General features: G+C 35.0%; 1 protein-coding gene across 1 annotated transcript in view; it reads right to left on the reverse strand.

The window, feature by feature from the left end:
• The window catches only part of COG5 (component of oligomeric golgi complex 5), a 332,964-nt gene that overhangs the window by 138,645 nt on the left and 176,294 nt on the right, over nt 1–18,025 (reverse strand). The window contains exons 8-10 of the mRNA XM_053554011.1: nt 13,525–13,690; nt 4,667–4,779; nt 4,379–4,456 (exon numbers count right to left, since the gene is read on the reverse strand). Coding sequence (XP_053409986.1) covers nt 4,379–4,456; nt 4,667–4,779; nt 13,525–13,690 — 357 coding nt within the window. The remainder of the gene's footprint in view (nt 1–4,378; nt 4,457–4,666; nt 4,780–13,524; nt 13,691–18,025) is intronic.

The raw sequence follows: 18,025 nt of genomic DNA on the forward strand, positions 1-18,025 counted from the left end.
TAGGAAGAATAAGGTCTTGTGTTTTATAGCACTTTACAATGACTATAGTTAATAATAATTTGTTGTATGCCTTCAAATAGCTAGAACAGAAGATTGTGAATGATCACAACATAAAGAAATGATAAACTTGAGGTAATAGATATGCTAATATCTTTATTTGATCATTACACATTGTATATACGTATCAGAATATCACTCTGAAAAAAAAATAATCACTCTGTACCATATAAATATGTTTCAATTAAAAATAATTTTTAAAATGTCAATCAGTAATATGTTTCTTGATCGCTGAACTATCAATGAAATCTAATTTAGCATGAATCACACTCTCCCTAAAACACCGTTACCTTGGATTCCCTTGTAACATTCACACTCTAGTATATGTTTCCTAAATTATACATAAGTATGATTGTACTAATAAAATATGTACAATATAAAACACAAAAAACTGTTTAAAGAATAAGACTTTTTAAAAAAGTACAGGTAGAAGAAGTTATAATTATCTCTTCCCATCTCAAAATGTATATACCATTTTGGAAAAAACATTCTATATCAACTTTATAATTTCCATATCCCTGGGGCCCTGTCTAGGTGACCTACTTTTCTGCTCTAGGCAGTATCTCCATTATCATAGCTTCAACTGTCATTTGTTAGTTACTGTCTCTCGAATTTGTGTTTCTGGCCAAGGTCTCTCTTCTAAGCTCCAGACCCACATATTAAACCACCTGACAGCAATACTTGGAAGTCACATGTGCAGCTGCAAGTCAGCAATACAGAGCTCATCATCTTTACTCTTAAATGTGTTTCTCAGTTTACCATCTCAAATGAAAGTTGCTGCTATTGTATTTACAAGAAGTCTCATCAAAGTGGAATCCTACCTTCAAACATTTCTCTTCATCTAACCACGTCTAACCTATCACTAAAATTTGCTGGATTCTCCAATCTGTTCACTTCTCTCATTGGTCACTATCAACATAAAACACTGCTATAAGCTGAATTGTGTCCCTGCAAAATTCATATATTGAGGTCCCAATTCCCAGTATTTCAGAATGTGATCATATTTGGAGAGGAGAAAAGCTCTTTAAAGAAATAATTAAAATGAGGTCATTAGGGCAGGAGCTAATATTACAGACTATTTATTGTCCTTATAAGGCAAAGAAATTTGGACACAAGGAAGGAAGAAGGAAGACCATTGGAAGAAGACAATCATCTACAAGCCAAGGAGAGAAGCCCGGGACAGAGCCTTCCCAACAGCCCCCAGAAGGAACCTACACTGTTAACACCTTGATCTCTGACTTCTACACCCAGATTTCAAGAAAGTCACTTGAGTTTCCAAAACAGCAAGGCTGGTTTCGGCTCTTCCCTGACAGAAAACCCAAACCAAATACATATATAGCACTGAGACTACAACCAGCAATATCCCAGGACTCACACAGGAGGAGGAGACAGTCCCCAGGGCCACAGAGAAGTAAAAATACTCCAGGCAAGCAGTTAAGTAAGAGAAGTGACTTCCATAAACACAACACTCCTTCCCCAAACGTGCCCAGTACCAAGTTCATGGAAACCCTCCCTCCCCCATCTAGAGACCAGGATGGTCTCTCTACCATCCTGGGTTCCCTGGCAGGAGATCCATCCCAGGCTCAACACAAAGGAAAACATGGCAAGTGCCTGATAGAGGGAAAAGCCCTACAGATCTGCAAAGACAAAAGGGTTAGAGGGGGTGTGAGGAAGGATTACTATTCCCAGTCCTGTAAACTCAGCTCTATGACCTGGCTAAAAGGAAATGCCAAATCAGAGTAGTTGTTGAGCGGCATCACACTGTAGGAGGTATGTCCTGCAAGTCCCCTGGGCGCAAACCCCTGTGCTGATAAAAATCTTCTTTTTGAGACCCTTCCATCCCAATATTGACTGGGTGGCACCCCTTTTGTTTACCAGAGCTGAGTCAAATCTGGGCTTACAGCACCATTTGCTGTCACAAAAGGGCAGTAACTTAGCAGGAAAAAAAAGAAAGAAATTCAACAGGTAAATTACAGAGAATTGCTAAGGAAACATGTTCAATAAAAAAAAAAAGCAAGCCAGAAAGAAAAGACTGGGATACATAACTACTCCTTCAATGCAAAGACAGAGATGTACATCTACCCATAAGAAGTAACAGCAAATAGGATACCTACCATGACCTCTCCAAATAGACAGAGCAAGAGACCAATGATTGATCCTAAGGAGATGAGGATATGTAAGTTCTCTGACCAAGAATTAAAATACCTGTAGTAGTTTTAAGGAAATTCTAAGACAACAAAATAAATTCAGAAATTTACCAGAGAAATTTAACAGAGGTTTAAATAATAATAATAATAATAATAATGAAAATCTTGGGGCTAAGAAATATATTTGCGAAACTGAAAAATTCATTAATGGCCAAGCCAAATGAGTCAGCTCAGCGCCCGTAGCACAGTGGTTACAAAGGCTGGCACATTTGAACCCAACCTGGGTCAGCTAAACAACAATGACAACTGCAACCAAAAAAATAAAAAATAGCTGGGTGTTGTGGCAGGCATCTATAGTCCTAGCTACTTGGGAGGCTGAGGCAAGAGAATCGCTTAAGCCCAGTAGTTTGAGGTTGTTGTGAGATGTGATACCACGGCACTTTACCTAGGGTGACATAATAAGACTCTGTCTCCAAAAAAAAAAAAGCCAAATGGGTCAAGGAGGAGAAAGAATCAGAAAGCTTGATAACGGAGTTTTTGAAAATACACTGTCAGAGGGAAAGAAAAGAAAAAAAAAAATAAGAAGAAATGAAGAATGCCTAAAAGATACAGGAAATTACCTCAAAAAAACAATTCTAAGAATTAGTGATGTTTTAGAGGGAATTGAGCAAGAGGAAAAGATAAAAAAAATTATTCACAATAACAGAAAATTTTCCCAGACTTAAGACATAAATATCTAGATACAGGAAGGTCGGAACACCAAACAGATTTGACCTAAATAAGACTACCCCAAGGCGTATAATAACCAGACTCTCAAAGGTCAAAAGCATGGAGAAGATCCTAAAAGCAACAAGATAAAAAGAAGCAAAAAAGCAAATTATCTCAATTAAAGAGCAACTTTCAAAAGGCTCCACTGTACATTTAAACTAAAATATTTCTAAGATTTGGTATACCTGATACAACTTAAACTAAAATATTTCCCAGATTTGGTATACCTGATACAATTAGTCCAGTTTTATTTTATACTCAATCCATTTATGTCCTCTCTATACTCTGATGTATTCTTTTTAACATGAAAACTACTGCAAAACCTTCAGAACTAACAGAGCGTCACAGAAACAGTGATCATGGAGAAGTTTTGTTCTCCTCTTGAACACTCCTAAGATTAGACTTCAAATACTATTATATATATACAGTTCTGTCATCCAAAATTAAATATCTTAGCAAATACCAAGGCATATCTGGAAATACTAAACTGAAAATTTTAAAGTTTGTGTTTATTTATTTTTCTTTGTTTTCTGAGGCAAGATCTTGCTCTATTACCTGGGATATGGCCTGGCCTTGCCCCATGTACCTTTTTCCCTTTGGTGATTTTGATTCATATTCTTTCACTGTCATAGACCACAGATATGTGTATAACTATATTATAAATAATCCTAATAAATCACCAAACTTGGGGGGGGGGTCTTCGAGACCCTCATCATAATACTTAAAATTGTGACTTCACCAAGGAAACCATACCAGCAGTTCTCAAACTATGGGTCGTAACCCACAGGAATTGTATTAAAGGGTTGTGGCATTAGGAAGGTTGAGAATCACTGATCTATACCATGATGTTGGAAACTTAACATCTTTTTTCTCCTTTGGAGCACTAGGGGCTAGAATTTAATGATCAACAGAATAACTAGCCATTCTATTAATCATTATCAAAAACATATCAGAATGAATATAATGCAGAACCAGGGATTCCTATGCATGAAAGGAATTTTTATGGCCTATGAAGCTAGCAGATTGGTGGACAGCAGAATACGGAAAATGAGTATAGCAGTGTGCATTATGGAAAAAAGTGGTCCTCAGTGAATATATTATAATGACTTCTATTTAAATTTATTACTTACCAAAAAGTTTCATCTTATTCTCTAGTGTAACATCTAAACATATTTACAAGCTATCATTTATGTGACAGAAAATGAGAAATTAGTCTATAATAGTATCACTGCCAGAATCTACTCCCTAAACAAACATGATTGCAATTATTGTAAGGAAGGTTTATAGTTGTCAAGAAATAACCCTTTTCTATTGCCATTTGACATTGCAGCCATTTTACAAGGTAGTAACATAAATGATCCTGCTTTCTACAAAAATGATATGAAAATATTTTCATTTAAACATACCTTAATTATTTCTTCAATGAAACAAATGTGAGAAACAGGATCTCTCTTTTTAGCTAATACTTTTTGTAGATGTTGTACCTAAAATAAAACAAATATAAATCTTAGGCCCTAGAGAAAGCAAGGGAAGGGAAATGGCTTTGTGCTAGAACCTTTACCCACATTATAATCAGCTAACAGATGTATTTTGAATGCTCAGAGACTTTAACAGACCTGTCCAAGGTCATATGACTTGGAATAGCCAGGAGGTAATCCATAATTACCATTCCTTCTACTCCTTAAAATATTTACCTGTCCACAAACAACACAAATGTGATCCATAAGTTTCTCCATATTGCTCCAGAGGGTAGCACGGAAAGCTGCAGTGTTTCCTGGGGTTGGCATGGTAGATCGTCCAGGACCCCCTGGTTATGAAAGACAAAGAAATATGAAAAATGTAATTTCCAAATACAACAAAACATGTTATTATAAAGAGCATATAAAAGCTAAAAGTGACAAGTTCCTTTTCTAAGAACTATGGAGTAATGAGTGATATAAAAAAGAATTTTTTTTTTTTTTTGTAGAGACAGAGTCTCACTATATGGCCCTTGGTAGAGTGCCGTGGCCTCACACAGCTCACAGCAACCTCCAACTCCTGGGCTTAAGGCGATTCTCTTGCCTCAGCCTCCCAAGTAGCTGGGACTACAGGCACCTGCCACAACGCCTGGCTATTTTTTGGTTGCAGTTTGGATGGGGCCGGGTTTGAACCCACCACCCTCGGTATATGGGGCCAGCGCCTTACCGACTGAGCCATAGGCGCCGCCCTAAAAAAGAATTTTAACATTTTGTGTTTGAGAAAAAGAAATAACACACAGACACAACACCCCCACACCGAGGAAGGTTAACACAGAAATTGGTGAAAATGGTTTTCCTCAAGGGACATGAGGATGTTGAGAAATGAAACAAGGTAAGAGGTACAAGAATAGCAGTGAGTCTGGATCTGCTTCCCAATACCCTCATGCCCCTTATAGAAAATCATTTTCATCAGTTACCATTTTATCCTTCCTGAATGTAGGAGTGCAGTGTATATGTGTACGTGTTACTTTCGCATTCTTCCTGAAAACAAAACAAATCCCCACCCCAAAATGAATACAAACAAATACAGAAACAAATGAATTAACTATACATCAAATTGATAATAAAACCACATAGGAGGAAAATAATTCAAGAAAAAAAATTTTTTTTTTTTTTTTTTTTTTTGAGACAGTCTTACTTTGTCACCCAGTCTAACTCACAACAATATCAAACGCCTGGGTTCAAGGAATCCTCCTGCCTCAGTCTCCTGAGTAACTGCAAGTATAGGCCCTGGCTAATTTTTCTACTTTTAGCAGAGTTAAGGACTCGCTCTTGCTCAGGCTGGTCCTGAGCTCAAGGGATCCTCCTGCTTCCACTACCTGAAGTGCTATGATCATAGGAGTGAGCCACCTCACCCCACCAATTCAATGAATTTTTAATCACAGAATCCTAATTTTACTGAGATATATTACATGGGCAAAAAAAATTTACAAGGAAATATTAAACTTTTACTGCACAGATTTGTTGCTGAATGTGGTACTGATATAGTAATTCTGAAACTGGGTATATTTTATAATACATGTAGCAAATGAAGGTTCTCACCATAAACAGAATAAAGATACAAATATATAATAGTGATTAGGGGTATCTTCCAACTCAGTCCACTGGAAGAGCAGAAAGACAATGACCCCTCAATAGTAATAACCATACCCTGTCTCCAAATTTTGACTTCTAAGCTCCATTACCCAATAAAAACAAACAAACCTGGACTCAAGAGAGAAAGGAATGATTCCATATTTGAAACAGTGAAAATACAAGGTGAATCTTGATATATTATGCCAGGGAGCAAAGAAGTGTTCAAGGACAAAAAGGAGATTGTCCCAAGACAAAAGGAGATTTGTCAAATTTGAACTTGACTGAAGGGGGCTTCCACAAAATAAACTAGGGGAAAGATGGTCATCTAAAACAATATTGATGGTAATAAATTATAAAACAACGATTAAAAGAAATTATAAAACAATGATTAAATTATAAAAACAATGATTAAAAAAGCAATGAGTTCATAGTGAAACTCAAATTTCCAAAGAGAATGGGAATTGTTCTCTACAAAAGAATGCAAATTACTAAATGCAGAAAGAATTAGAAAAAAGTCCACTATTTTGCAACTACTAGTGTAATAATGAAGGTAAGATTATCAATGAATACCAAAATACTAGGCAAAATTTTCTGGGGAGCAAGATATTCACATAGTCTCAAAGTATGCATCAAAAGCACTCATCACAAAGAAAAGAGAGTACTCCGACAGGACAATCTGGCATACTCCGCTTTAAATGAAAGGATCTCATTTAACATCAGCAACAATGGGACAAACTGATATAATTTTGTTGTTTCAGATATGATGTAATGGGAATATACAACATCCGCTTACTACCAGTAGGTTTATCTTGGATCTCATCTTGAAGAAACAATCAGATAAATCCAGACAAATTCAAATCATATGGTTCTCCAAACATGTTAATACCATTAAAAAAAAAAGGCACTGAAACTGTTTTTGATTAAAGAAGAAAAAGGAGGCAAGATAACCAATAGAAAAACATTATCCCTGATTTGATTGGTTTTAGTGTGTGAGGGGGAACAACTATAAAGAATACTTTGGGGAACAGTTGAAAAAAATTATAAATTGCATATTATAATATTATTGTATCAATGATAAATTTCTTTTACTTTCTTTTTTTTTTTTGAGAAAAAAATCTTACTCTGTTGCCTAGGTTAGCAGGCTCCGGAGTCAGCCTAGCACACAAGCAACCTTGAACCTTGGGTTTAATTGATCCTCCTACCTCAGCCTCCCAAGTAGCTGGGACTACAAGTGCTCGGCACAATTCCTGGATAATTTTTTCATTTCTTTTAGCAGAGACAGGTCTCACACCTTCTCAGACTGGTCTCGATGTCCTATGCTCAAGCAGTCCTCCTGCCTCAGCTTCCTAGAGTGCTAGGATTACAGGCATGAGCCACAGTGCCCAGCCCTAAATTTCTTGAGAGTGAGAATGTCTAAAAATGTTCAAAACTGTACAGGTTTAAAATGTTTCACCATAAAAAAAGAAACTGTAATCCCAAATTGTAAATTCCAGTCCAAACTAAGGTTAAAAACCAAGCAGTAGAAGAGCTCATCCATTGTTAGGCTATGTCCCTGCTTTTAACGAAGACAAGATGAAGAAAACCAGAGGCCCTTTGTATGTACAAGATTCCCTACTCTAGGTTTTCAACAGTTCTACGTTTAGAACAGAATTACATGTTGTGTTAGCAAGAACATGCTATTATTCTTTTAGCCTGATTAAAAAAGGGGAAATCTAGGAGAAAGATATTGGCTTTAAAAATATTAATTTAACTCTTATTTGAAACTGAGATCTAATTAATTTTTAAAATTATTTCCAGTGTTGTGCAAAGACTTTTAAGGAAAAGGATAAAAGAAATAAGGAGATAATATTGCAACAATTGTCTCATGTTACATAAATAATTAAATTACAGCAATGAGGAAAGTGTTTATAGTGTCATTATGAAAAATGGAAAATATTAACCAAAGTCCTGGAATATGTATGGCTTGGTTTTATTATAAATAATTATGAGACCCGTTAACCTATCACTTTCTCTTAAAGTAAATAAACACAGAAATAAAAAGTATTATTATCTGTTTGTATTTACTCTGGAGAAAATGAGACACAGATTATGGTTCAACTAGTTTTAGAAACTAGAGACACACATAATGGTTCATAATGGTTCAACTAGAGACACACATAATGGTTCAACTAGTTTTAGAACCCCGATTTTTCTTTCTTACATGAAGTAAAGATTTTTCCTCATAAGAAAAATATATGTTGTTGAAGCTATAAACATGATAGAAATAATCGACTGACCAAACAAGGAACTGCTGTATAAAGGAAGGGGAGGGAGAATAATTAAAACATCATAACAGATGCCATCATAGGTTAGCTTTAATAGATTCAAGGAACAGAATAAATAGTGTCATAAACTAAGATTTACTAAAGTGAGGAAAAAAACTAGGAGCTCCGCAAAGAAATTAACACTTGAGCCACCGTGCCCAGCCTAAGTATTATTGCTTTGAGGAGTTCTAGCACTCTGGGAGGCCAAGACTGGTAGGTTGCTTGAGTTCAGGAGTTCAAGACCAGCCAGAGCAAGAGCAAGACCCCATCTCTCCTAAAAATAGAAAAGTTGGCCAGGTATTATGGCAGGGCACCTATAGTCTTAACTACTTAGGAAGCTGAAGCAGGAGGATCACTTGAGTCCAAGAGTTTGTGGTTGTGTGAGCTATGACAACACAGCACTCTACCCAGGGTGAGAGAGTGAGACTGTCTCAAAAAAGGAGGGGGGGGGGAGAAATCATACTTGAAAGTGATTTCTAGATAATGATTGGTAGAGTACGATAACTTTCCTTTTCCCTCAAAAGTCAATTAAAGTAAAAACAAAAGGTAGAGAAAAACATCAATTTCAAGTGATAGATAAACTTCCAGTGTGAGGTTATGAAGCATGCACACCAAATGTGGTAGATAATTCAAGATAAGGAAAAACCTGATTGCTGATGCTTCTTAGGTCATTAGCAAGAAACAAATTGCTTGTAAAATCAACTGTAAGAATTTAGACAGGCCTTCCAGTGATTCTTTGTTTAGAGCTGAGATCTTTAGACCCTAGGTGGGTCAGGTAATGTTCAACAGGACAAAGTGAGAAAGAGGGAAAAGATGAAGGAGAAATCATAATGAAATGATATTTACTTTGTTTAAGAAATAGTCCCCGAGCTTGAGCTTGAGATGATTCTTGAAGGGAGAGAGAAAAGACGGGAAGAAAGCTGATAATGCTAGGATTCAACACAGAAATGGCTTAAATAGCTTTACCAGGAGCCACACTAAGATCCTGTAATTTCTTAATGCTTTTTGAAATATTTTATTCATTATTTTTAAATTTAGAGATATCTTTTATGACCTAATATATCTCTTGTGAAAAGTATTAATTAAAAATTCATTAAAACTGTCAATTTAATATAAACTTCTAAATTTCTTCTAAATTTTATTCTGTTGGACTAAAGTAAAATACTTTTAATTTAAAAAGTATACATCTATAACAGACAAGCCTAAACCACAGTGCTTAAGTTTACACACATGGATAAAACTAAAAACACAGGAAGTGACTAATAATGGTTAATGATCACATATGACAGAGGCAGAGACTGGCATACAACAAACAGAAGAGATTTCTGGGATGCCTGGCAAAATTGACCTGGGTGGTGTTCACCTGGTAATCATTCATTAAGCTACCCGTTTCACTTGTGTTTTCTACATTTCTGGTGGGTTTTATTTTAAAATCAAAAGATTGTTTTAAAAACCATATGTTAGCAAGGCGCAGTAGCTCATATCTATAATCCTAGCACTTTGGGAAGCCAAAGTGGGTGGATTGCCCTGAGCTAACAGGTTCAGACCAGCCTGAGCCGGAGGGAGACCCTGTCTCTAAAAATAGCCTGGTGTTGTGGCATGCACTTATAGTCCCAGCTACATGGGAGGCAGAGGCAAGACAATCTCTTTAGCCCAAGAGTTTGAGGTTGCTGTGAGCTATGATGCCATGGCACTCTACCAAGGGCTACAGAGTGAGATTCTGTCTCAAGAAAAAAATAACTAAATAAAGATAAATAAATAAATAAAAAGCACCTGTCTTAAAATTCCATTTATGCCTATCTATGTATTCATCCACTCACCTTTGTACAATAAACAATGCATAGAGAAATGTACAGACTAATGTTCACTGCACAATAATAACTACAGTATCTAGGCAATATAATTTGGATATTTTACTTTTCTTCATCATTATCTTTCGTCATGGCTTGACATTTTTTAGGTTTTATTTTTAAATATTTTAGGCATACAAAAAATATATATAATGTCATAAATACTGGGCTCCAAGCTTAAGAAAAACAAAAGTGAAATTTTCTGGTCACTTCCTTTTCTGGTTCCATTTCCTTTCTTCACTCCCCCAAAGCTAATGCTATCCTGGATTCAGTAATTAACATTCCAATACATGTATTTATACTTTTATAATGTATGCATGCAAACCAATATGTCTGTCATAGTATCAGACTGTACATATCTTTGAGCAACTTTTTCATGTACTATTTTTGACAATTAACTATGATGGTAAATTTATTATTTAAATACTATATAGTAATCCCCTTAATTAGTTTATCCATTTTTTTCCATCAAAGGAAAGGTTTTTAACTTTTTCACAATTATAAATAATAGTGCAGGTTGGGTGCAATAACTCAAGACTGTAATCCCAGCATTTGGGGAGGCTAAGGCAGGAAGATCACTCGAGGCCTGGAGTTTGAGACCAGCCTGGGCAACATAATGAGACCCTGACTCTACAATAAAGAAAAAAAGATTAGTTGGGTGGGGTGGCATGTGCCTCTAGTCCCAGGAGACTGACCCAGGAGGATCACTTGAGTTTGAGAAGTTTGAGGCTACCGTGAGGTACAATGATGCCACTGCACTCTAGCCTGGTTAACAAAGCGAATTCCTATCTCTAATGGCAAACAAACAAAAACAGTAATACAATAAAAATTCTTATACATATGTGCCAGACAAATTACAAGGTCATAAGGTATAAACTGTTTTAACCTTAGAGATCAAATTAATAAAACTGAGTAAAATAGTTGAACCATTTTATTTTCCTACAATAGCATATAAGAATTTCTGCTCTTAGTTTTTAGACTTTGCCAATGTGATACTTGAGGAAATAGAATCTCATTTAATCTATATTTCTCTAAAAAGTAGCTTATCCTCTAAAAAGAAGTTCAATATCTTTTCATATGTTTATTGAATATATTCTTCTGTGAACTGCCTCTTCAATTAAAAAAAAAGAGAGACAGTGTCTTGCTCTGTCATGCAGACTACTGCAGTGCAGTAGCTCTACCATCCCTCACTGCAGCCTCAAACTCCTGGGCTCAAGCCCTTGTCCTGCCTCAGCCTCCACATTTTCTCTACAGAGGAGGATCTCTCTATATTGCCCAGGCTGGTCTCCAACTCCTAGCAACCAGTGATCTTCCCACTTCAACCTTCCAACCTGCTGACATTACAGGGTGAATGAACCACCAGGTCTGGTCATATTTTTTATCCATTCTAACAGTTGAGTTATCTTTTTTCTTACTCAATTAAAAGCCTTTTTATACATCTCAGGTAACATTTTTTCCCTAAAAATTGTGTTATGTTACATACTTTTAAAATTTTAAAATAATTTTTAACTTACAGAAAATTTGCAAGTATTATAAAAGAAGTTTTTCCCTGAACCATCTGCAAATAAGTTAGTGGCATGATGCCCAATCCCCCTTGAATACTTTATTGTATATTTCCAAAACACTCCTACAAAACATTCTCCTACATAATCTCAATATAACCAATGAGACTAGAAAATTAACATTAATACTCCCTATGTAACACTAAAAAAAGAAAAATAATAGTGATTATTCTTTTCAAGAAAATTATAAAAATTGATGCTTAAGGTTTCTACACCAAATCATGGTATCCACTTCTCAACAAATGATAATAAGGCAGCTTTAAAATTCTTTATTCTTTCAACAAAAGAAGCGTACATTAGGATTGACAGCAGGTGAATAATTGCTTTCATTTTTTCCTATTCTTGACAACACAAGAGGGAATGAGATTCAATTGCTCCTGGAAATTTGAACATTAGATCAAACTTTCTCAGAGTAATTGCTGGGAAAAGTTGAGAGTAAAATCTCCTTTGGCAATTTCTTTTCAAAGATTTCCTTCTGGAATAGTCTTAATACGGACCTGTTCAGAAGCTAAGGCTAACCTTCAAAAATCTCTTTAAGACCTATGGTTCTTTTATCTCTTTTTATCTGGTGTAACTGATTTATGAGTTACATATATTGTGTTACTTAAGGTCAAATTATATAGCAAATATAAAAGTAACAATAAGTGGCTGCCATTTTTTCTTTTTTACAATTAGCCATTTATCAGGAATTACTTTGCTTCTTCATTGTTTATTTTCATTTATTCTTTAGGACAACACTGTGATGATTACACAGAGTACCTTCAATAGGAAAACAGGAAGAGAAAAATCAGAAATGGCAAGATAACACTTTGGGGAGTTTTTCTGAGGAAAAAAATGGGATAGTACTGCTGAAGAAAGAAATGAACTCAGGACACATTCGATTGTTTTTAAATAGAAGAAAATACAATCACACCATTGTATGTGATGGAAAAGAGATGCAAAGAAAGAAATATTGACAGCCAGCAAGATGGAGAAAAAGTATCTCCTTGGGACTGAGATCTAATGCAAAAGTATAGTGCCTGGTTTTGTTGGGAGAAAGCACCATTTATCCATACTAATAGGAGAGAGGAATGAATGTAAGGGGGGAATAAAAGAAGAGTTGCAGTGAGTAGGCCACAAGTGCGCATAATGTCTAGTCTTCCTTATCTTCTTCTATAGAGAAGTGTGTTATATATGTAAATCACGAGGTATATCTTGGCAGGAAAAGGGTTACAGACTGCTAAGCCAGGGCTACTCCTCTCACCCCGAATTAACTTTCCTTTAGTAGTTTTCTTTAGACTTTGTCATGTTTCTAAAGGTTTTGTCAGTTTCTGTCTGCACTGTTAGCCACTATTCCTGAGGCCAAAATTATCATAAGGAAAAGTCCAGAAAGCTAAGGTAGAGACGGCATTCCTTAAAAAATATTTTCTGTCTCAATAAAAAGTACATGTGAGGATAAGAATTTTAGAAGAAAAATATGTTCCTTTCCCTTTTTTTTTTTGTTGCATCTGTTTCCTCTCAACTAAATGATGCCACAGTTTATAGATCTTTATCTAAAAGTTCTGAATATACCAATTGGCCAGTTTAACTCACTGATTAGACAAAAAAGTTATAAATAAATTCTAAAACATAATTTCTTCTCTCATTTTCTGTCTACTAAAAAATGAGTCATTAGATTGCTTTGAAACATGAGTGTTTCATATACTATTCAAAGGACTTCTCAGTTATAAATAAATAAAGAAGCTAAATATAAACTACATCCATACCTCTCACAGCTGACTGGGAAGGCTGAGTCAAAACTCTGATGTCTAATGCACTGTTGATATTTTCTTCCACAGCAGCACAATATCCATCCACAACACTAACAATAGTATCCTTCAAAGTTCCAAGATTGTGGAAAACCTGAAGAGCTGTTCCAACTTGAGTAGGATTCTTTAAAAAAGGTGAGATAGAAGCAGATATAAGTAGAAAAACCAATAACAACAAGGATATACAACTTTAAGTGCTAATTAAGCAGTCACTTCCATATTTTTAAATTATCAAAGACAAGAACAAAGACGATTTGGAATGAAGATTATTTTTAGTAATTATTTGTTTTATACAATACAAAGTTAAGTACTCTGTATACTATACTCTTATTCGTTTTTGTCTTTCTTTAGTTCTCAAGCTTCCTAATTGCTGTGGCCCTTTAATACAGTTCCTGTGGGTCGCGACACACAGGTTGAGAACAGCTATATTAGAGCTTATTTAAAATTTACGATCAATCCCTATAAAGAGAGTCATGCTTGAACCGACAGCAATCATCCATTTGTTTAGAGAGCAAATAAATGGCTTTTAATCAACTAAGCATGGTGGCATGCGCCTGCAGACCTACTAAGGAGAATGAGATGGGAGGCTCCCATCAGCCCAGAAGTTTGAGGCTGCAGTAAGCTATGGTCACACTGCTACATTGTAGCCTGGGCATACAGACTGAAACCTGGGCTTAATAATAATAATAAGAAGAATGACTATAATAATGAGGAGAAGAAGGATGAGGAGGGTGGGAGGAGGAGACGAGGATGACTTCTGTAGAGCTGGCCAAGAGCTGAGCCATGCAGACTTATACTATTTATTATATTTCATCCATTGTAACTACAAACACTTGTATAGTGCCTACTGTGCATCTGTCATAGTTGGGGATGCTTGAAATATGATAGCGAAACAAAACCAGTTAAGTCCTCATGGAGTTTCCATTTATTGAGAATGCAGAAAACATAAATAAAACAGAATATCACTTAGTGATACGTGCTATAAAAAAGAAAAGCGGGAATAGAATAGAGAATGATGGGAATTTTTATATAGAAAGAAATCAGAGAATGCCTCTCAGAGGTGACATTTAAACAAAATCTTGAACGTACTGAGGGAGGGAGTCTAAGGAGCTATGAGGAAATACAGATCCCGGTAGCAGTATTAGCAAAGGTACTGAAATAGAAGGGTGCAAGGTATGCTCGGAGAGTAGCTGGAGCAGAGGGAAACAGGCACAGGTGGAAGAGGAGGCAGCCAGTAGAAACACTAACCCTGAGGAGCTTATGTCCAGACTGATTTAATTAGGCTGTTGGATTTGTGGCTAAGTAAATGATTAAATTGTCAAGCTAATACATTTCCAGGCCCAAATAGTTCAAATTCTTCTTTCATTGATGATTCGGTGTCTATTTTTACAGACACACGGTTAAAAAGTTAAATTATTTCATTAACTTATCTTCTAGACTATGTTTATTTAAACAGGTTACTTCTGAAATCTACTGGTTTATTTTGAAACAGTTCATGCTGCAGACACACACACACACAGACAAAGTAGAATTAGCTTAAAGAAAATAATAGGAAACATGATTGGTGAATAACAATATCCGCGGTAAAAACATTTTTTTATTAAAAAAGAAGCAAATGGATATTATTTTAAATATGTCCTAAGAAAGAAGCTTAACTTAATATCGTCATAATATAATAGGATTTAATTCTGTTATATATTGTAAATTCTCTATTAGTGTACCAACAAAGAAAATAAGAGAAAATAAACTATATCACCTAAAATTATTGACTGAAAACATGGGACATGGGATTTGCTTTTATTGTTATTTCCACTTTTTTTTTACAAGACTGATTTATTTTAAACACTTTAGTAAAATCAAGAATCAAAATTAGGCAGCTATAAGGAAATTTCCTATACCACCATTCAAGTGTGCATGTAAGTCAAGAAAACATAACTGGAGCAACTTCAAAGAGTTCTTTCACCTCATTAAACTAAAATACAGATATATTCTTTAAAATTATACTTATTACATTTATTATCCTCAAAGGATCTGAAAAGCATAGCTTCTTCACAGTACAGTTTCAATGTTATCTATCAGTTGACTATACATTGTAAAATGTATGTGCACATCAATTAGAAAACATATTTCACGTGAAAAAGCTGGCTAAAATGAATTAGTCTTCATAATTCTCTACTACAAAAAATGATTAATTGCTAAAAACTTTCCAGACCACAAATGTATAGCTCATCATTAAATGGCATATGTTAGAACGATATTTATAATGATTCGTAATATTAATAATCATTGTATAAGTAATTTGGAACTTGTCAATTAATGTGACCACTTTCCTAATTAATGCTAATTAGTCACTTTTATAGATTAATATTAATGTATCATTTGTTAGTATGAAAATTACAAAATAATAATTATTGAAATAAAATTCTTAAAGTAGCATACATACAGAGGGTCGGCAAGTTATGTAAGCATAGCTTTTTGAATTATCACAAAGAGAACACACCTACATAACTACCACCTAGATCATGAAACTGAGTATTACCAGCACCTTTGAATCTTGTGTGGCTTCCCAAACTGCACTTCTCCAATATTATCATTACATCTAACACCACAGATCAATTTTGCATGCTTTTGAATTTTACATAAATGAAATTAATTATACAGCACATATTATCTTGTGTCTAATTCCTTTTGCTCAACATCTTATTTGTGAAATCCATCCATATTATTGCATGTCTCAGCAATTGATTCATTTTTACTGCTGTGTAGAAATTTACCATGGCTAATCTGTCCATTATGCTATGGTTGATATACAGTTGACTTATTTTCACTTTTAGGTGTTTAAATTGATGCTGCCATAAGCAATAGTACAAAATTTTAGTGAACATATATATATGTGTGTGTGTGTGTGGGTGTGTGTATATATGTGTATGTACGTGTGTGTGTACATATATGCTTTTCTGCTGGGTAATAGTAGAATTGCTAGATCTTAAAGAAAAAAATTTGCCAATTTTACAAAGCCATTAAAATAATTTACATCCCCCCACCAGCAATCGATGAGAATGGGAGTTCTCAAACTTGCCAACAATTACAATAATCAGCCCTTTAAAATTTAGCTGTTTTTCTAAGGGAGCACTCCGATTTTCATCTGCATTTCCATGACTAAGGAAGTTACCCCTTCTTACATGTCAATTATTCTTTTAGATATATTCTTTGTGAAGTGCATACTTATCCCTTTTGCCTATTTTTCTGATTTTTTTATCATTTACATATTTATAGAAGTTGTTTATATATTTTACCTAAAATCACTTTGATGATTATATAAACTGTAAATATCTTCCTCCGCTCTTAATGAAGTCTATCAAGAAAAAGAAATTCTTAATTTGAATGTAGGTCATTTCATCAGTCTTACTAAGTTTAACACTTTTGATATCTTGTTTAAGAAATGTTCCTGTCTCACAAAGATGTCTTTTGTTCTTGAAGTTATCTTTTTTTTTTTTTTATACCAAGTCTCAAGCTATTGTCCTGTGTACAGTGCTCTGGAGTCATAGCTCACCAACCACCAACTTAAGCTCAAGCGAGCCTCTTGCCTCAGTTTTTTTCTATTTTTAGTAGAGACAGGGTCTCACTTTTGCTCAGGGTGTTCTTGAACTCATGAGTTCAAGCAATCTACCTATGTCAGCCTCCCTGAGTGAGCCACTGCACCCAGCCTGAAGTTAATCTTTCTGAAACTCTATCTTTCAAACTTAAAAATATAAACCACTTGTAATTAATTTCCATATAATGTGAAATAGGAGTCAAGAGTAGTGTTTTCCTACATGTATGATACCCAATTGATCCAGCACAATTTATTTGAAAACAAACAAATCAACCCCTCCCCCAAAGAGCCATTTTTATAATAAATCAACTTTCCATCAAAACTCATGTTCGTTTAGACCCTCAAATCTCTACCAATTCTGCTATATAAATAATTGTAGCTTTAATATAAGCTTTGATAGTCCTCCATCTCTGCTCTTCTTCAATTTATTACAGGCTCTTATTAGTTCCTGGTATTTCCAGGTAAATTTCAGAAGTTGCTTGAAAGTTTCCATTTAAAAAAAGTTTCTAAGATTTTGTTTGAAATTGCATTAAGTCTTTAAATAAAATTTGAGAGAACTGATATAATATTGAGTTCCCCAATCCATGAATATATGGTATCCCTCTTCATTTACTTAGATTTTCTTTAATTTCTCCTAATAATGTTTTGTAGTTTTCTGTGAAAGGGTCTTCATATCTTTAATTTGAATTATTCCTATGCTTTTGATGTTTGTTTTCTTTTTTCTTTCTTTCTTTTTTTTTCTTTTTTGCACTTTTTGGCCGGGGCCGAGTTTGAACCCACCACCTCCGGCAAATGGGGCTGGTGCCCCACTCCTTTGAGCCACAGGCGCCACCCTGTTTTCCTTTAACTTTAGACTAAAATGGG

This window comes from Nycticebus coucang, chromosome 11, assembly GCF_027406575.1.
Source record: "Nycticebus coucang isolate mNycCou1 chromosome 11, mNycCou1.pri, whole genome shotgun sequence".
In the NCBI taxonomy this organism is placed as follows: Eukaryota; Metazoa; Chordata; class Mammalia; order Primates; family Lorisidae; genus Nycticebus; species Nycticebus coucang.